The sequence below is a fragment of the Balaenoptera borealis genome (genome assembly GCF_965194805.1).
Source record: "Balaenoptera borealis genome assembly, chromosome: 19".
NCBI classification, from domain to species: domain Eukaryota; kingdom Metazoa; phylum Chordata; class Mammalia; order Artiodactyla; family Balaenopteridae; genus Balaenoptera; species Balaenoptera borealis.
This window is the reverse complement of record NC_138878.1, coordinates 16,147,612-16,163,199: the sequence shown is the minus strand read 5'-3', so window position 1 is coordinate 16,163,199 and position 15,588 is coordinate 16,147,612. Positions and strand designations below refer to the sequence as shown.

Below are 15,588 nucleotides of genomic sequence, written 5' to 3'. Positions count from 1 at the left end.
CACATGTTTTCATCCCACACGGACTTTGTAAAATAAAACATCTTTACTAAATGTTACTTGGGCCCGTTTTTCTTCTTCCCAATCCAGTTAAACTTCCTGGAGAGCTTGAGAGTGTCTTTTATGAGACGGTCTTGGTTGGAAAAGGGGAACTGTGTGTCTCAGAGATTCACACTAGCTGAATACAGGCAAGAAGCGGGGAAATTGGAGAGTGTCTCCTGCTCTGTCCTAAATGTGGGCGGTTTGTTTCTTTTCATCTAGTTTGAAATTAGTCACTTTTGGATCTAGCAGGAAATTACTTCATGAAGTCTGAGGTCCAAAACGGGTTGGCTTTCTCCATAATTTTTCTTGTTAAGCGTGATGTAACTATGGCACCTTCCAGGCCCCAAGCAGGCTTTCTGTAGCTTCAGTGGGTGGGGTTTGAATTCTATCTGAAGGGCATTTGAGTGGAATCTCAGTGATTGGATGGGCCTTGACGTCTGAGAATCCTCCCTCAACTGGCCTGCATGGTGCTTGGGGTACTTTTGGTGCATCTAGAAAAACCTGCATCATTCACTCATTCAGCACATACATCCACAGTTGAGCACCTGGTATGTACTAGCTCTTGGACCGGGTGCTAGCCAGACGGCAGGGGCAAAATTCACACGGTCTCTACTCCCTAGAGCTTGTGATCTACTTGGCAGGGGCAGGGGATGTTAGATATCAAATGAGTAAACACAGAAATAATTATATAACTGTAACTGTGAACAAATCTATGAAGGAAGAGTACTGGGTGGTATGAGATTCCTTTACTTGAGGGGGAATCTCATCTAAATTGGGGGGCCAGGGAAGGTTTCCCTGAGGAAACTGAGTCCTGCTGGAGTATGAGGAGGTTGGACAGGCCAAGGCGGGGGTGTGTGGCGTATAGGGGTGGCTGAGTAAGAGGTGGAGGGGTCTCACATGCAAAGGCTCTGAGGTGGGAGCGAGCGTGGCCTGCAGTGGGTACAGAGGCAGCCAGGGCAGCTGGATCGTGGGGAGCGAGAAGGAGAGGGCTGGGAGGTGAGGCCAGTCAGATCACACAGCCTCGAAGACCTTGGTAAGGATTGTGAACCTCAACCTAAGAAGTAGAAAGCTGTCGAGGGGTTTTTAATCAGGAGAGTGTCATGATTTGATTTGGATCGAATCTGATTTGGCTTTTTAAAAGCCCTCTGGTTGCTGCGATGTGGAGAGATGCCCCAATTCCTTGCCTCCACTTTGCAGGGCCAGCATCTGTCCTCTGTCTCACGGGGTGTGGTTCATTTAACATATAAGGCAACACGCTTGTAAGTGCCTTAGACATTCTTGAAGGTCTTGGGGAAGAAGAGCTGTTTCCCAGGTTTGAGCCCCTCTGTTCCGCAGCCCCGATCAGACCTCACCCAGCCGTCCCTGTCCTTGTCGTGCTGGAGGCTGCAGCTTGCTGGACCGTTGGTGTCCCCCTGGGGTGGGTAACTGTAAAACATGCAGTTAGCGCTGTTCCTGTACCCACATCTCAGACAGAGGTGCGAGCTTCTCAACGTGTCTGTCTTTTTTGTGATGGATCCCTTTTGCAGGTTCACAGCCACCTTCGAGAGAATCCAGCGGGACGGCTGTCACTCCAGAGAGCCGGCACCAGCCCCCCAGCACAAACTGCTTTGGTGGGAGATCCCGGTAAGACACCTCCCTCCTTGTGAATGAGGAGGAACCTGGAAGTTGCTTAGAGCTCTTGAAAACATGTTGGGAAACGGCGAGGAACAATTTATGTTAGAAACGGTTGGAAATTTCCAGAAAGCTTATAACTGACTTATAAGACTTACAGGTATGTTAAGATGGCCCAGGGAGGAATACAAAACTCAGGATTCTCGGAAGGGTCAAGGGTGCCTTGAGAAAGGTTGGGACTGACTCAGTTGGTTATTTGGCTGAGAGGAACTGTTGAACAGAGCTTGACGGCTTTTTATGCATCAGGTACGGTAGCCACAGTTATCCTTCCAGGATGCACATAGGACCACTTAGAGCAGTGGTTCCTTGTATGTGAAATTTTCTGTCTGTACATTTCTATTTGCGGGGGTGAGCCATGATTCCCTTTGGAGTGTTAGTTAAGACCTCCTGCACACAGAGTCTGACCTGTATTATACTTGTTATATACATCCCAAATGACTTAATTTTATTTACCGACATTCCCATCTTATACCTGCGTTAATGGTGCAAACTCCTCTCCACGGTCACTGAATTCCCAGGCAGAGGAATAGTTTTAAGTGTATTTGAGAGATGGGGAGGAGGTTGGGAACCTGCTTTTTTTTTTTTTAAATAAATTTATTTATTTATTTATTTATTTATTTATTTATTTATTTTTGGCTGCGTTGGGTCTTCGTTGCTGTGTGCATGGGCTTTCTCTAGTTGTGGCGAACGGGGGCTACTCTTCGTTGCGGTGCGCAGGCTTCTCATTGCGATGGCTTCTCTTGTTGCAGAGCACGGGCTCTAGGTGCACGGGCTTCAGTAGTTGTGGCACACGGACTCAGTAGTGTTGTGGCTCACGGGCTCTAGAGCGCAGGCTCAGTAGTTGTGGCACATGGGCTTAGTTGCTCCGCGGCATGTGGGATCTTCCCGGACCAGGGCTCGAACCCGTGTCCCCTGCATTGACAGGCAGATTATTAACCACTGCACCACCAGGGAAGTCCCGGGAACCTGTTTTATTGTTTATTACAATGTACAAAATCCCCAGACATTTTAAGGAAATTTTAAGGAAAAGAATCATACAGAATGTAGTTTGTATCTGCAGAGAGTAGGCGAATAACTGGTAAAAATCCTCCCAAACAAACCCCGGGCAGTGGGGGAATAATGCTTTAAGAAACAAAGCATATTTTAGCCAATACCCACAGCATCTGGAAAGATCCCTCTGAGGACAGCCTTCAGCCTCTCTGGATTTGGTTGTTTTGAGGGTTTGTGAGGTCTTGATGCTTGGCAGGCGTCAGGAACAAGAGAGGGTTGGATGTTTGGATCTTTTGTCTATAGCATCATTAGAAGCAGAGGTGCTATTTGCCTGTCGTCTTTTCTCCAAGCCTCTGCAAAGGTCTTAATTACCTCATACCATGAAGACTAGTCATCTAGTGAGTCACAGAGAAGAGTGATTTGAAGGTTGAGATAAGTAGTTGACTCTCACAGGGTAAGGACCAACGATATAACTGGCAAATCTTATATCAGCAAAGGCATGATTGGCACCCAGAGCTAGAGAAAAGAAAATCTCTTCAATGGTGAGTAGCTGGTGGAGAGGAACACCTCAGACATTCACTCTGAGAATGATGCCTTCTTAGCTCTGGTGTTAGTAACTACCATCTTGGTCTTTTAGCTGACTTGGAAAATTGGTGTCAAACACAACTGATGTCACTTAATTTGGGGCTGGAGGGCAGTGTTCAGCTCTTAACGTTTGGACTTAAGTTCTTGACCTATTTGTTGCTCTCTGAAGTTCTCTAGTTGATAGACCTTGAACTTTACATGTCTGGATAGCCCTTCTTTGCTGATGTTTGTGTTGAGGATTCTTGAGTGTTACAGCAGCAGGCAGACTTCAACAGAAAATCGGGCGCATTTTTGCCCATAACACGTGGCGGACGTTCAATGCTAGTTAATTGTTAGCGGGCAGATTGCCTTCTAGGTAGCTGAAGCCGTGTGGGAGTCCTCCTCCGCCTGCCCAGCTACTGCAGCATTTTCCATGCATGGCCTCTGAATTTTCACAGGCCTCTGCCATCTAAGTATTTATCGTGTGTTCGCATGGAACCTGCTGCCATTCAGCAGCAAACACTTTTGGATGTATGGCCCAAAGGCAGTCTCTCCTGCATCCTTAAGAACCCCCTTTCCCCATTGCTGCCGCATTTACGAAGGTCACCGTGCACACAGGGGGTAGCAGAGTAGTCTGCTGGATGAGTGTGAGGCACTGGAATCAGATGTAGATTGACTCCTGGCCTGTCATTTACTTGCTATACAATATTGGACAAGTCACTGAAATGCTCAGCCTCTAATTTTTTTCAAGCGGGAAATGGGGACATCGCCTGCCTCACAGGGTCATTGTAGGAATTAACTGAGATGAGTTCTGTCAGTCTGAGGGCCTTGCACACTGGGAGTGCTCAGTGAAGGTGGCCGGGAGTTGCATCTGGAGACTGTCTTTTGCGCCCCACATCCCCACACCCAAACCTGGAAAACACGGCATTACTGAAGCATTCCCGTCCAGGAGACTGTAGTTAGGAGGGTGGTGAATCTAACCTTCAGGATTCAAGGACAGTCCTCCACTGTCCTTGGTTTCCTGTGGCAGAGAGAATGACGGGCTTCTGCTTGCCGCCTCCCAGACTAAATATTTAGCTTTCGCCGTCTGAATGGTAGGTTTTTCTTGGACTTCGGTGCTATTCTCCATGATCAAAGGTGCTCTGATGTGCCCGTGAAGGTGAAGATTACAATGTGAAAGCAGCCTTTTCCTCTCCTTCCCCTGCTTTATAAAGCCATAGAACTGGAACCGTGTAAGAGTTTTATCTTAAAGGTTCGTCTACCCAAGCTCATCCAGCAAAGCTACCATGTGCTTGCTAAACAAGGCCTCAAAGCTCCGTCTCTTACTGGGATCTTTCTCACTATTTAGGGATCATCAGGTGAAACATCTCTAGTTGTTTTGCCATCTGAGCTGCCACATGGAAGCCAGGATGGGATCGCCACCCATGGCATAAATTTATTAGCAGACAGACCACGTTAGTATACAGTCGGTGGGTCTGGCTGAGTAAAGAAAGAGTTAATATCGTACATCGTTGTTTAGTCCTACACTGAAATGCTGTCCCATAACAAAAATGGAGGAAAGATAGTTGCATCATTGTGGTAGAATCTCAGAAACATAATGTTGAACAAGAGCAGCAGATCACAGAAAAAATATATAGTATGATGTCATTTATGTAAAGTTCAAAAATGTAAATTGAAACCATGTATTTTTTATGGATACCTTCATAGGTGGTAAAACTATAAAAATTGGAAGGGAATGCTAATTAACCCTGAATTCAGGGGGATGGTTGTCACTGGTGGGTTTAATGAGGAAAAAGTACAGTGAAAGCTTCTGGGTATGGGGGATGCTATTTCTTGGTCTTGGGTGTTCATTTTATTATTCTTTTTTCAACTGACTATATATTTAATATATTCTTTGGTTTACACTGTATATTTCATAATACAAAAACTGTCATCCACCAACCTAGGTAAACTGTATAGTGATGGTGTTAGGTTGGAGAAATTGTTGTGTGCCATCGAGGTAGACAGATTTCAGAACTTAGGGGTTTTCCAGGCTCGATAATGACCACTCATTTCTCTTCTGCCCAGTTTATCTTTATAGCAGTGGAGCCAGTGATTCTAAGGCGATGCTTCACGTTGGCCTTGTCGGCTGTGCTCCTGTTACTTAGAAATCTCAGGTGGGAGAATTTAGTTTGGGCCTTGGGAAAGGGTTCCAGATGAAAGCTGGTCACTGCCAGATCACGTGTCAGAACAGCACTAATCTTGGGGGCCCAGGAGGGCCGGCCTGATACCCTTTGGTGTTTGGAGCAGGGACCGTTACGTGGTGTACCCAGGGCTCCGTCTGTGAGTGTGCCGTCCTGCCCTGCGTCCTCAGCCAGCGTTCCTTATTCCAGCGTGTTATGGAGCCCCCTGGGAGAGTGTGTGCTAGTTGGCACGGGGAGGGCCTACCACACCCTTTAATCATCCCCCAGTGTTTATTTTATTTTGCTGGAATGAGGGCCAGCTTGGGAACCGTGCCTACGTCAATGCAGGCTTTGCCGTTCTCATGTGTGCCCGGTGTCGTGCACACATCGCCTTGCACGAGGCCTGCCAGAAGCATGGCGTCTGCTCTCCACAGTGAGCGCGTAGCCTTCGTGGCATACACGATGTATATGAAAGGGCGCGCGTCATGGGAAGCTCAGAGAGAGGAGAGATGAGCGTGTGGAGAGGGAGAGACTGAGGCGAGGGTGGGCGTGGGTTTGCAGAGAGACCCTTGTCCACTGTCCGAAGGTTCAGTGCAGTGTCGTAGGGGCTGACACGTGAGGGTGCTAACTAGTGAACTAGAGAGGCTAGTGCTGTGGTGGACGTGGAGGGGGAAAGAACCCAGCAAGGGGATCCACCCTGGTACCGGCAGCTCTCTTCAGAGCTACCGTTAGGTTAGAAAAGCCAGGACATTGGAGTCCCTCTGTGGTTTGCCGATTCTTCATCACCTGTGATTTTTTCCCCCCTCCCCAGCTATTACATGAAACCAGGGGGTTAAGGTGATGTCACCCAATGGGTGAAACCATAGGACTGCCCGCGAGCGCCGCTGCTGCTCCAAGCATAGCCTTAAGATTTCTTCTGACTTGAGTAACTAGCTCCTCCACCTAGAATCCCTGTAGATTTTCCATCGTCATACAGGGAAATGGTACCAACAAATGGAAGAATGCATTGAATTTGCTTTTAGGTTCCTAAAGTTTTTCATTAATAGGTCTGAAAACTGTGAAAGGGATCTTGGTTAAGAATCTAGACATAGGGGCTTAAATAATTAATTTTTCTTTATTATGTATTATGTACATATTTACTGTAAGAGTATATGTGAATGCGTGAGTGTGTGCATGTGTTTGGTGTGAAGGGCTGCAGGCCTCCGTCCTCCATCAACTGTCACTACTGGGCAGTGTTGGTTGGAATCTAGATTTTAACAAGCTCCCACACGATTCTTTTACATGTGAAAGTTCAGACCCTCCTGTAATAAGTTTTCATCCAGCCTCCTTTCCTCTCTCCCTTTTTATCCTGCTTTGATGAAAACATATCAGATTTATTGACTCCCTTGCCTTGGCATCAGTGACCTCTGGAGATGTAAAAGAGCTGTAATCTCGGCGGCATAGAAAGGCGCAAGGTCTCTGGTGAGCTCTAAATAGCTCATCAGCTGTGTCTGCAGACAGCCTAGCCCAGAAAGGAAAGAAAAATAAACTTAACGGGGCCTGAGACTGCTGGGAACACTGCTGGGAGTCCTGGGAGTGCCAGCGGGGACTGGGAAGCAAAGCTAATGGGGTAACGAGGGGTGGATAGGAACTGAGCCTTCAGGCACTCTCTGTCATTGTTGGCCACTGTCACCTGACCTTCCACTGAGATGACTAAAGGCTACTTGATTCGGAACTGTAGTCATGTGGCGATGTCACCCTGTCAGCATGACACTGAACCCAGCATCTTTACAGTTCAGGCCTCCCACACAATAGCTTTTACTTAAAATCTAGCTGTAGCCTCACTACGATTGCTGGGGACGAGAAAGGAGTAAGAAAAGGAATACGTGTACTTCATTTACTCGTGCATTGATAACGAAGATCCGGTCCCTGCACACAAGGAGCTTTCAGGGCTGTCTTCTGAGCAGGTGGTGTATAAGGAATAGGATTGAGACTGTGGACGGGAGCCCCACTGCGTTCTCAAAGGCAGACATCGAAAAGTCATCCTGGAGATTAATTACACATTCATTTATACATTAACTTATTAATTCTGCGCTAATTAAAATTATGCATTATACATTATTGTACATTTTTTTTGTTTGCTTTTGGCCATGCTGCGAGGCTTGTGGGATCTTAGTTCCCCGACCAGGCCGCCGGCAGTGGAAGCACAGAGTCCTAACCACTGGACCGCCAGGGAATTCCCTATTGGACGTTTATTTATTCAGATCCATTTATTTCATTGGTCTTTACTGGGCATTTCTTCTGTATGAGCCCAGAGAGGTGTGGTATGTGCCAGAAAGTAAGGCAAGTATCTGAAGTATCTGCAATTGGAGGCAATATTCGTTCCACAGACATGAGTGCCAGGCTGTGAGCTAGGTTGTGGTGATAAAAAGATGAAAAGCTACGGCCCCTGACATCGAAGACTGGCATCCAGTAGGAGACAGAGACACAGGTGAGAATTCCAGTTTAGTGCAATGGACCCCATAGTGATGGTGAGTGAAGACAGTGGAAAGTTTACCTAAATCTACCTGGCGGGGTTTAGGGGAAAACCTCACACATTTGAGCTGTACCTGTAAGGAGTTCGCAGACCAGTGAAGTGGGGGTAAGGGAAGTCACTCAGGCTGAGGGAGCAGCGTGGGAAAATGCAATGGAGAAAAAGAGAACTTGGCATATTCGAGGACATATTAGTCATTTGGTAACGTTGACACATAGATATTCAGGACGATAGCTGAAGCAAACCGTGGTCTGCAGGTCACATCCAGGCTGCCACCTGTTTGTTTGTTTGTTTAGAGCAGTGTTAGGTTCATAGCAAAACTGAGTATGAGGTACAGAGATTTCCCATCTACCCCCTGCCCCACTTACACACAGCCTCCCCTGCTATCAGCATCCCACACTAGAGTGGTGCGTTTTGTTACAATCGTTGAACCTACGTTGACACATCATTATCCCAAATGATGATGAGGGACTTTATCCCCCAGCGTCCATAGTTTATATTAGGGTTCACTCTTGGTGTTGTACACTTTGTGAGTTTTGACAAAAGTATAGTGACATGCATGCACCATTATAGTATTATGCAGAATACTTTCGGGGCTCTAAAAATCTCCTGTGTTTTGCCTATTCATACCTCCCTCCCTATTAATTCCTGGCAACTACTGATCCTTTTACTGTCTACATAGTTTTACCTTTTTCTAGAATGTCATATAATTGGAATCATAAAGTTTGTAGCTCAAACTTGTCTCCTTTCACTTAGTAATATGTATTTGAGGTTCCTCCATGTCTTTTCATGGCTTGATAGCTCATTTGTTTTTTAGCACTGAATAAAATTCCATTATCTGGATGTACCATGGTTTATTCATTCACCTACAGGAAATCTTGGTTGCTTCTGAGTTTTGACAATTATGAATAAAGCTGCTATAAACATCCCTGTGCAGGTTTGTCTGTGGATGTGTTTTCAACTCCTTTGGGTAATACCAAGGAGAGCAATTGCTAGGTTGTATGGTAAGAGTGTGAGAGTATATTTAGTTTTGTAAGAAATTGCCAAGCTGTCTTCCAAAATGGCTGTACCATTTTACATCCCTACCAGCAATGAATGAGAATTCCTCACCAGCATTTGGTGTTGTCAGTGTTCCAGATTTTGGCCATTCTAATAGGCACGTAGTGGTATCTCATTTGCATTTACCTGATGATGTACGCGGTAGAGCAGGTTTTCATATACTTATTTGCCGTCTGTATATCTTCTTTGGTGAGGTGTCTGTTCAGGTCTTTTGCCCATTTTTTAAATCAGGTTTTTCCTTTCTTTATTGTTGAGTTTTAAGAGTTCTGATAACAGTCCTTTATCAGATATGTCTTTTGCAAATATTTTCTTCCAGTCTGTGTCTTGTCTTCTTATTCTCTTGACCACCTCTTTTTGTAAATAAAATTTTATTTGAATACAGCTATACTCATTCATTTACATATTATCTATGGCTACTTTCACGCTACAATGGCAGAGTTAAATAGGTGTGACAGAGACCATATGGTCTGCAAAGCCTAAAATATTCACTGTCTGGCCCTTTACAGAATGCTGATCCCGGCTGTGGGAGATGGTAAGAAGGTGAGACCAGTTCACAAAGGGTTATGCTTTGCTGAGGACTTCAGATTTTATTCTTTGGAGATAGGGAACCACTGAGTTCTGAGCAAGGGCATGTTGTGTTATTTCTGTGGTAAATTATTCAGGTAAGTATCTGCTGGATGAATTTGAAGTTGTATCAGTTAGGGTTCATTGCAGGAAACAGAAACCACTCTAGGTATTTTGAGCAGAAAGGGATTTAATATGGGGAATTAGGTCTTTATAAAAGTCACTGGGTGGGCTGGAGGAGAAATGAGCCCCTCCCCATCCTTGGTTTCAGGGTCATAGTCCTGTGGTGGCAATCCAGACAGATGTCAGGAAACTTCTGCCCCTCCAACCATTGCATGTGCATGAAGTGGTGTCCAGGCAGTGAAGCAGGGAGACTGCTGGAACTACTGACAGCCATCACCACCACCAGAAGAGTGGTCTCTTCCTTTCTTCTGCTTTCCAAATCTCCTGCAAGAGCTTCTCATTGGTGCAACCTAAATCACTTCCAGAACCTAGGGACATGGTAGTCTGAGAGTTTTCTAGCTCATGCAGTGAGGGGACAGGACAAGGGACACATGTGGAATAGAAGAAGGTAGGAATGTCTGACACAGTGGTGGTTGAGGCTAGACTCAGGGACCAATAAGAGGACTGCTGTGGGAACTGGTGAGATAGGAGTGGATGACTAGCTGTGGGTGGTGGCAGATTAGGGAGGAAATAAGAGAAAGACCTAGGAGGTGTAATCATTGAGCAGGACTGGGTGACTCACTAGTGAGACAGGGTGGAGGATGAGGAGGCATATAGGGGACTCCCAGCCTCTTGGATTGAGATGCCATTCATGGAAATAAGAAATGCAGGAGGGGAGCAGCTTATGAAGCTGTCACTTTAAGGTGGCATCCCCCGTGATGGTTGTGATTGGTGCTTAGCAGGCTCTGTGGAACTGGGACGGAGTCATTCCTCTAAAAGTGTATCCATAGGAGGAGGAATGCAGAGCAAAACAAACTTAGGAGATACAGAGCAAATCAAAGTGTATTCCTGACGGTGAACAACGGGGCCAATATAAGTGTCTCCACGATTTAGGGGACGGGGTGAAATTTCTATTGTACTTTAACTAGATCTGTGTCTGGATTTTAGCACTTCTCAGTCCCAGAAAATTGTGATTGAAAGGGAAAGAGTTTAGAGAGAAACCAATAAAAAGAGTATGGGTCTCAGAGAAAGGATTTTTTAGTCATGGGAGCTTGGGCAGTTTGGGTATGGGATGATCAAAGATTGGAATAGAACTGACTGCAAATGCTTTGGACAGATGTGGATGGTGGGGGAAAGGGTTGCTGAAGCCGTGGTGTTTGTGGTTGTGGTTTGGTGAGGTGGTTAGACTTTTCCTTTAGGATTCTGTTGGCACTGGATGTCTCCTTTTGAAAGTGCCAAGGCCTGTGGAAGTGGAGATTTGGGGTTTGGTTTAGTGACTGTCTTTATGATGGCATGCTCCATAACCTAAATAGAACGACTCCTTTCAAACACTGGAACAATTCTATATTTAGGTTTTTCATTTTGCGTTAGGTAAAAATAGTCACAGAACTGAAGCACATAATTTATATTGCTTTACGTTCTACATGCCACAGGGGTTCCTGAAGTTGTTATGTACCCATAACTTACTGAAAATATAATGAAGATATTAGTCTTAATATTCTTTGGGTCGCCCATCCTTATCTCTATTTGTGTATTAGTTTGCTTCATTCTGGCATCCGCCTCTATCATTCTGCCAAAATTACAGCCACAAAAGCCCAGCTGACTTGTCTGCAGGTTTCACCTGTGGACTCATCCTTTCTGGAAAAGTTACCTGCCTTGGCATCTATAGTAGTGTGGAATCCCAGAGTGTTCCTCTTTTTTCTGGTTTTATTGATGTTCATTATTTAAAAAACAAATTTGATCCACGTGAAAAAAAAATATAAATGTATTACACAATAGCAGGATGCGCAATTATATAATGCAGTCAAGAGAGGTATCATTAAGAAGGTGACCTATAAGCAAAGATTTGAAGAAGGTGAGAGATTTATCCATGAGGCTATCTCAGGGAAGAATGTTGGGCAGAGCAATGGCTCTTGCAAAGGAACCGAGCTGGGAGCGTGCCTTTGGAGTTGAAGGAGGCCAGTCTGGCTGGAGTGGAGGGAGTGAAGGGAAAATAGGAGGTGACAGCAGTAACAGGTAGGGCCAGATTATATCCATGAATTTCTTTCCTTTTTTTAAAAATAAATTTATTTATTTATTTTTGGCTGCGTTGGGTCTTCGTTGCTGCGCATGGGCTTTCTCTAGTTGCGGTGAGCAGGGGCCACTCTTCGTTGCGGTGAGCGGGCTTCTCATTGCGGTGGCTTCTCTTTTGTTGGGCTCTAGGCACACGGGCTTCAGTAGTTGTGGCGCACGAGTTTAGTTGCTCCGCGGCATGTGGGGTCTTCCCAGAACAGGGCTCAAACCTGTGTCCTTTGCATTGGCAGGCTGGTTCTTAACCACTGTGCCGCCAGGGAATTCCCATGAATTTCTGCGTTACGTATTTCAAGGTTATTTTGTCCACAATACAAATTTGAAGTACGTCTTGTGGGCGAATTGAACCTTTTATCCTTATCTCACGATCTTCTCTTTTTCTAGAGCTTTTTCTCTTAAAATTTATTTGTTCTGAGCAATAAAAAGGAACAGGCTACAACAACATGGATGATTCTCAAAAGCATTATGCTAAGTGCAAGAAGCCAGACACAAAAAGCTACGTTCTGTGTGACTCCATTTACATAACATACTGGAAAAAGCACAATTATTAGGACAGAAATCAGTCAGCAGGTGTTGGGAATTTAGGGGAGGGATTGACTGCCAAGGGCACCAAGAAGTTTTGGGGGGCGATGGAAATGTTTTATGTCTTGACTGTGGTGGTGGTAACACAATTGTATGCGTTTGTTAAAACTCACTGAACTGCACCCTTAAAAAGGGTGAATTTGACTATATGTATTAATAAATACGCCTGAATTTTAAAAATCATTTAAAAAATTGGTTTGACATTAACATAGCTTCCCCAGCTTACTTTTGTTTTGTATTTTCTCAGCATATTTTTCCCCACACATTTAGTTTCAGCCTTTTGGATGCTTATATATTAGATGGTGTTGCTTGCAACAGCATTTAATGGGATTTTTAACAAATAGTATGAGGTGGGTGGGAGGTTGGGAAAAATAGGTGAAGAGGATTAAGAGGTGCAGACTTCCAGTTATAAAATAAATAAATCATGGTGACGTATGTACGATGTAGGGAATATAGTCAATAATATTGTAATCACTTTGTATGGTAACAGATGGTAACTAGATATTTTGGTGATCAATTCGGAATGTATGTAAATGTTGAACCACTATGTCGTATACCTGAAACTAATGTAATTTGTATGACAACTATATTTCAATTAAAAAAACAAGGTTGAAAAAAAACCCAAACCAATATGATACCTTTTATCTTTAAGCTCTCACGGTTAGTCCATTTATGTTTCTTGTGCTTCTCGATATCTTTGGAGTTTTCTCCAAAGATGCTGTCTTTTTATCTTCTTGCCTTTTAATTGCTATCTGTCCTGCCTTCCTTGTTTCCCTTTGCTAAGCTAACTTTGCACTTTAAGCCTGTGTTTGGCCTGCCTTTTCTTTGTCTTGATGAGTTGAAGGTATCTTTGGCTCACTGATTATTTGATAATGGAGTGTGAAATTCTGCACCTAACGGTGTAAAGAGAACAAGAATTTCTACCCAGTCTCCCTGTCTGAAGATTTTCTGTTTTGACTTGGACTTTACTTGGACTTTTATGGCACATCTATGTGTTGGGTCTACTTTGTGTGCTTATAAATGGCCTTTGAAGGTACAACTTTAAAATGAGAAAACAACAACACTTTTAAACATGAGATTAGCGAAAGTCTAGAATAGGAGATGGTATGAATAATTGTTATTTTGTGAAGGAGAAGGGGAGATGAGGACATGGTTCTTTTTCTTTAAAATTTTACCTTAAAAAATTTACCTTAAAAAAGGTAAGCAAAAAGCTTTACTTTAAATCACATCATACAATTTTGCTTTACACTTAGAAAAGAATGGTGAACTGGGGACTCCTGAGGAGTTAGTTTTTCCTCTTCCATCTACAGCACTCCTTTTTTTGGAGGTGGGGAGGGGTACAGGGGGAGTGGTGCTGAGTTCTCAGCCAAACTCATCTGGACCTTATGCATCTTTGTGTCCCTACCAGGGCCTAGAATAGTGCTTTGCTGCACGTAGCAGCAGCTCAGTAAATCCTTGTTGAGTTGAAAGAGTCTTGTGTTCCTGCTTCTCACTTGCCAGGACTTCAGGGTGGGTCTTCCTACTGGTTTACATTCCTTGGCACCCTGACTCCCTGAGAAGTGACGGTTTCAGGGGCACAGGTTACAGGGGAGACTTTTTATCAGGATGGCCTTGTGATTTCCAAGGCTTAGCCGGACCACCAAGAATGTGGTGGGTTCCCACTGCCTGCTCCGTCTTTCCTGTTCCTCCTGTTTTTTTCTTCATGATTGATACTTGCACTTTGAACCCTTTTCATGGACTGTTCTTCTCAAATCCTCGCAACTTTTAAGGTTAACATTGGAATCAGGGATAAGTTGACACATAAATACGTCTTGCTTGGAAAAAGAATGTGTGAAGTCCATGTGCCTGAACTCTACCAGGAAAGAGAGTTACTTACTCACCCTCTGAGAACAGTAATGTCCCACATATATATAGCTGTTCAAATCCCCAAGTGATGGTTGAATGTGAGGAATGCGTGTCTCATAAAGGACATTTGGATCATGGAAATGCGTCCCTAGGAGATGAGCACTGATGCCATAGGGCATCTCCATCTCTGTATAAGGCCTTCTAACAGAGTGAGGTGGGGTGCTCAGCAAGAATTACCTAGTCGTATATTTGAAAATTAGTATCTTCTTCTGTGGAAACTGACATTTATTTGTACTGAGAGGATCTATTAGTTTTCAACTGCCGTGTAACAAATCACCACAAATTTAGGGCTGAAAACAGCATCATTTGTGAGCTCACAGTTCTGTAGGTCAGAAGACCAGGACACCATAGCTGGCTGACTGGTCTCCTTAGGGTCTCACAAGGCCAAAATCAAGGTGTCAGCAGGGCTGACAAGGAAGAATTTGCTTCAAAGCTGATTCGAGTCATTGACTGAGTCATTGTAGGACTGAGTTCCCATTTCCTTGCTGGCTCTCAGTTGGGTCCTTACACAGCTCCTTATTAAGGCCATCCACATTTCTTCTCATATGTACCCCCCACCCCCACTCATCATCAAGCTGGCAAGGGTGTGTCAGATTTCCCTCGTGCTTTGAATCTCTCTGATTTTCTCTTCTGCCCTCCACTTTTGACAACTGCTGGAGAAAGTGTTCTGCTTTTAGGAGATTATGTCATTAGATGGACCCATCTGGATGATGTCCCTTTCTTTCTTTTTTTAAAATACATTTAATTTATTTTTTTTATTTGGCCACACCGCATGGCAGTCCCGACCAGAGATTGAACCTGGGCCCCAGCAGTGAAAGTGCCGAGCCCTAACCACTGGACTACCAGGGAATTCCCTCATGTCCCTTTCTTAAGGTCAGCTGTGCCATATAATATCATAATATTATCATATATTATTATGGTAATATCATGTGCCATATAATAATATAATCAAGGGTGTGATATATCATCATATTCCCTAGTTTTAGGCATTAGGGTGGGGTGTCTTTGGGAGGAGGGGCATTTTAGAAATTCTGCCGACCACAGAAGGTATCTTTCTTAAATGCCATATTTAATCACTTGCCTAGTCTTCACCTGTTGGAGAGCACTTGAAAATTATAGCTAGAACAAAAAAACCCATGGTAAATAAAATTTGGTTGGATTTGAAGATTGTCTTGCAATTTTAGTATACGTGTTGGCACGAAATGAGTCTAATGAAATGATTTTTATTTGTAGACCCTGATGCTAGAGAATGTTTTTACATGATGTTGAGGGCTAACCTTTCTGGAAGACACTAGCTCTGACACTTCT

At 44.3% G+C, this 15,588-nt stretch overlaps 1 protein-coding gene across 2 annotated transcripts in view; it reads left to right on the top strand.

The window, feature by feature from the left end:
* The window catches only part of WWP2 (WW domain containing E3 ubiquitin protein ligase 2), a 141,894-nt gene that overhangs the window by 56,144 nt on the left and 70,162 nt on the right, over window positions 1-15,588 (top strand). For both annotated transcript variants that reach the window (XM_082369814.1, XM_082369813.1), the window contains exon 6: window positions 1,566-1,662. In XM_082369814.1, coding sequence (XP_082225940.1) covers window positions 1,566-1,662 — 97 coding nt within the window. The remainder of the gene's footprint in view (window positions 1-1,565; window positions 1,663-15,588) is intronic.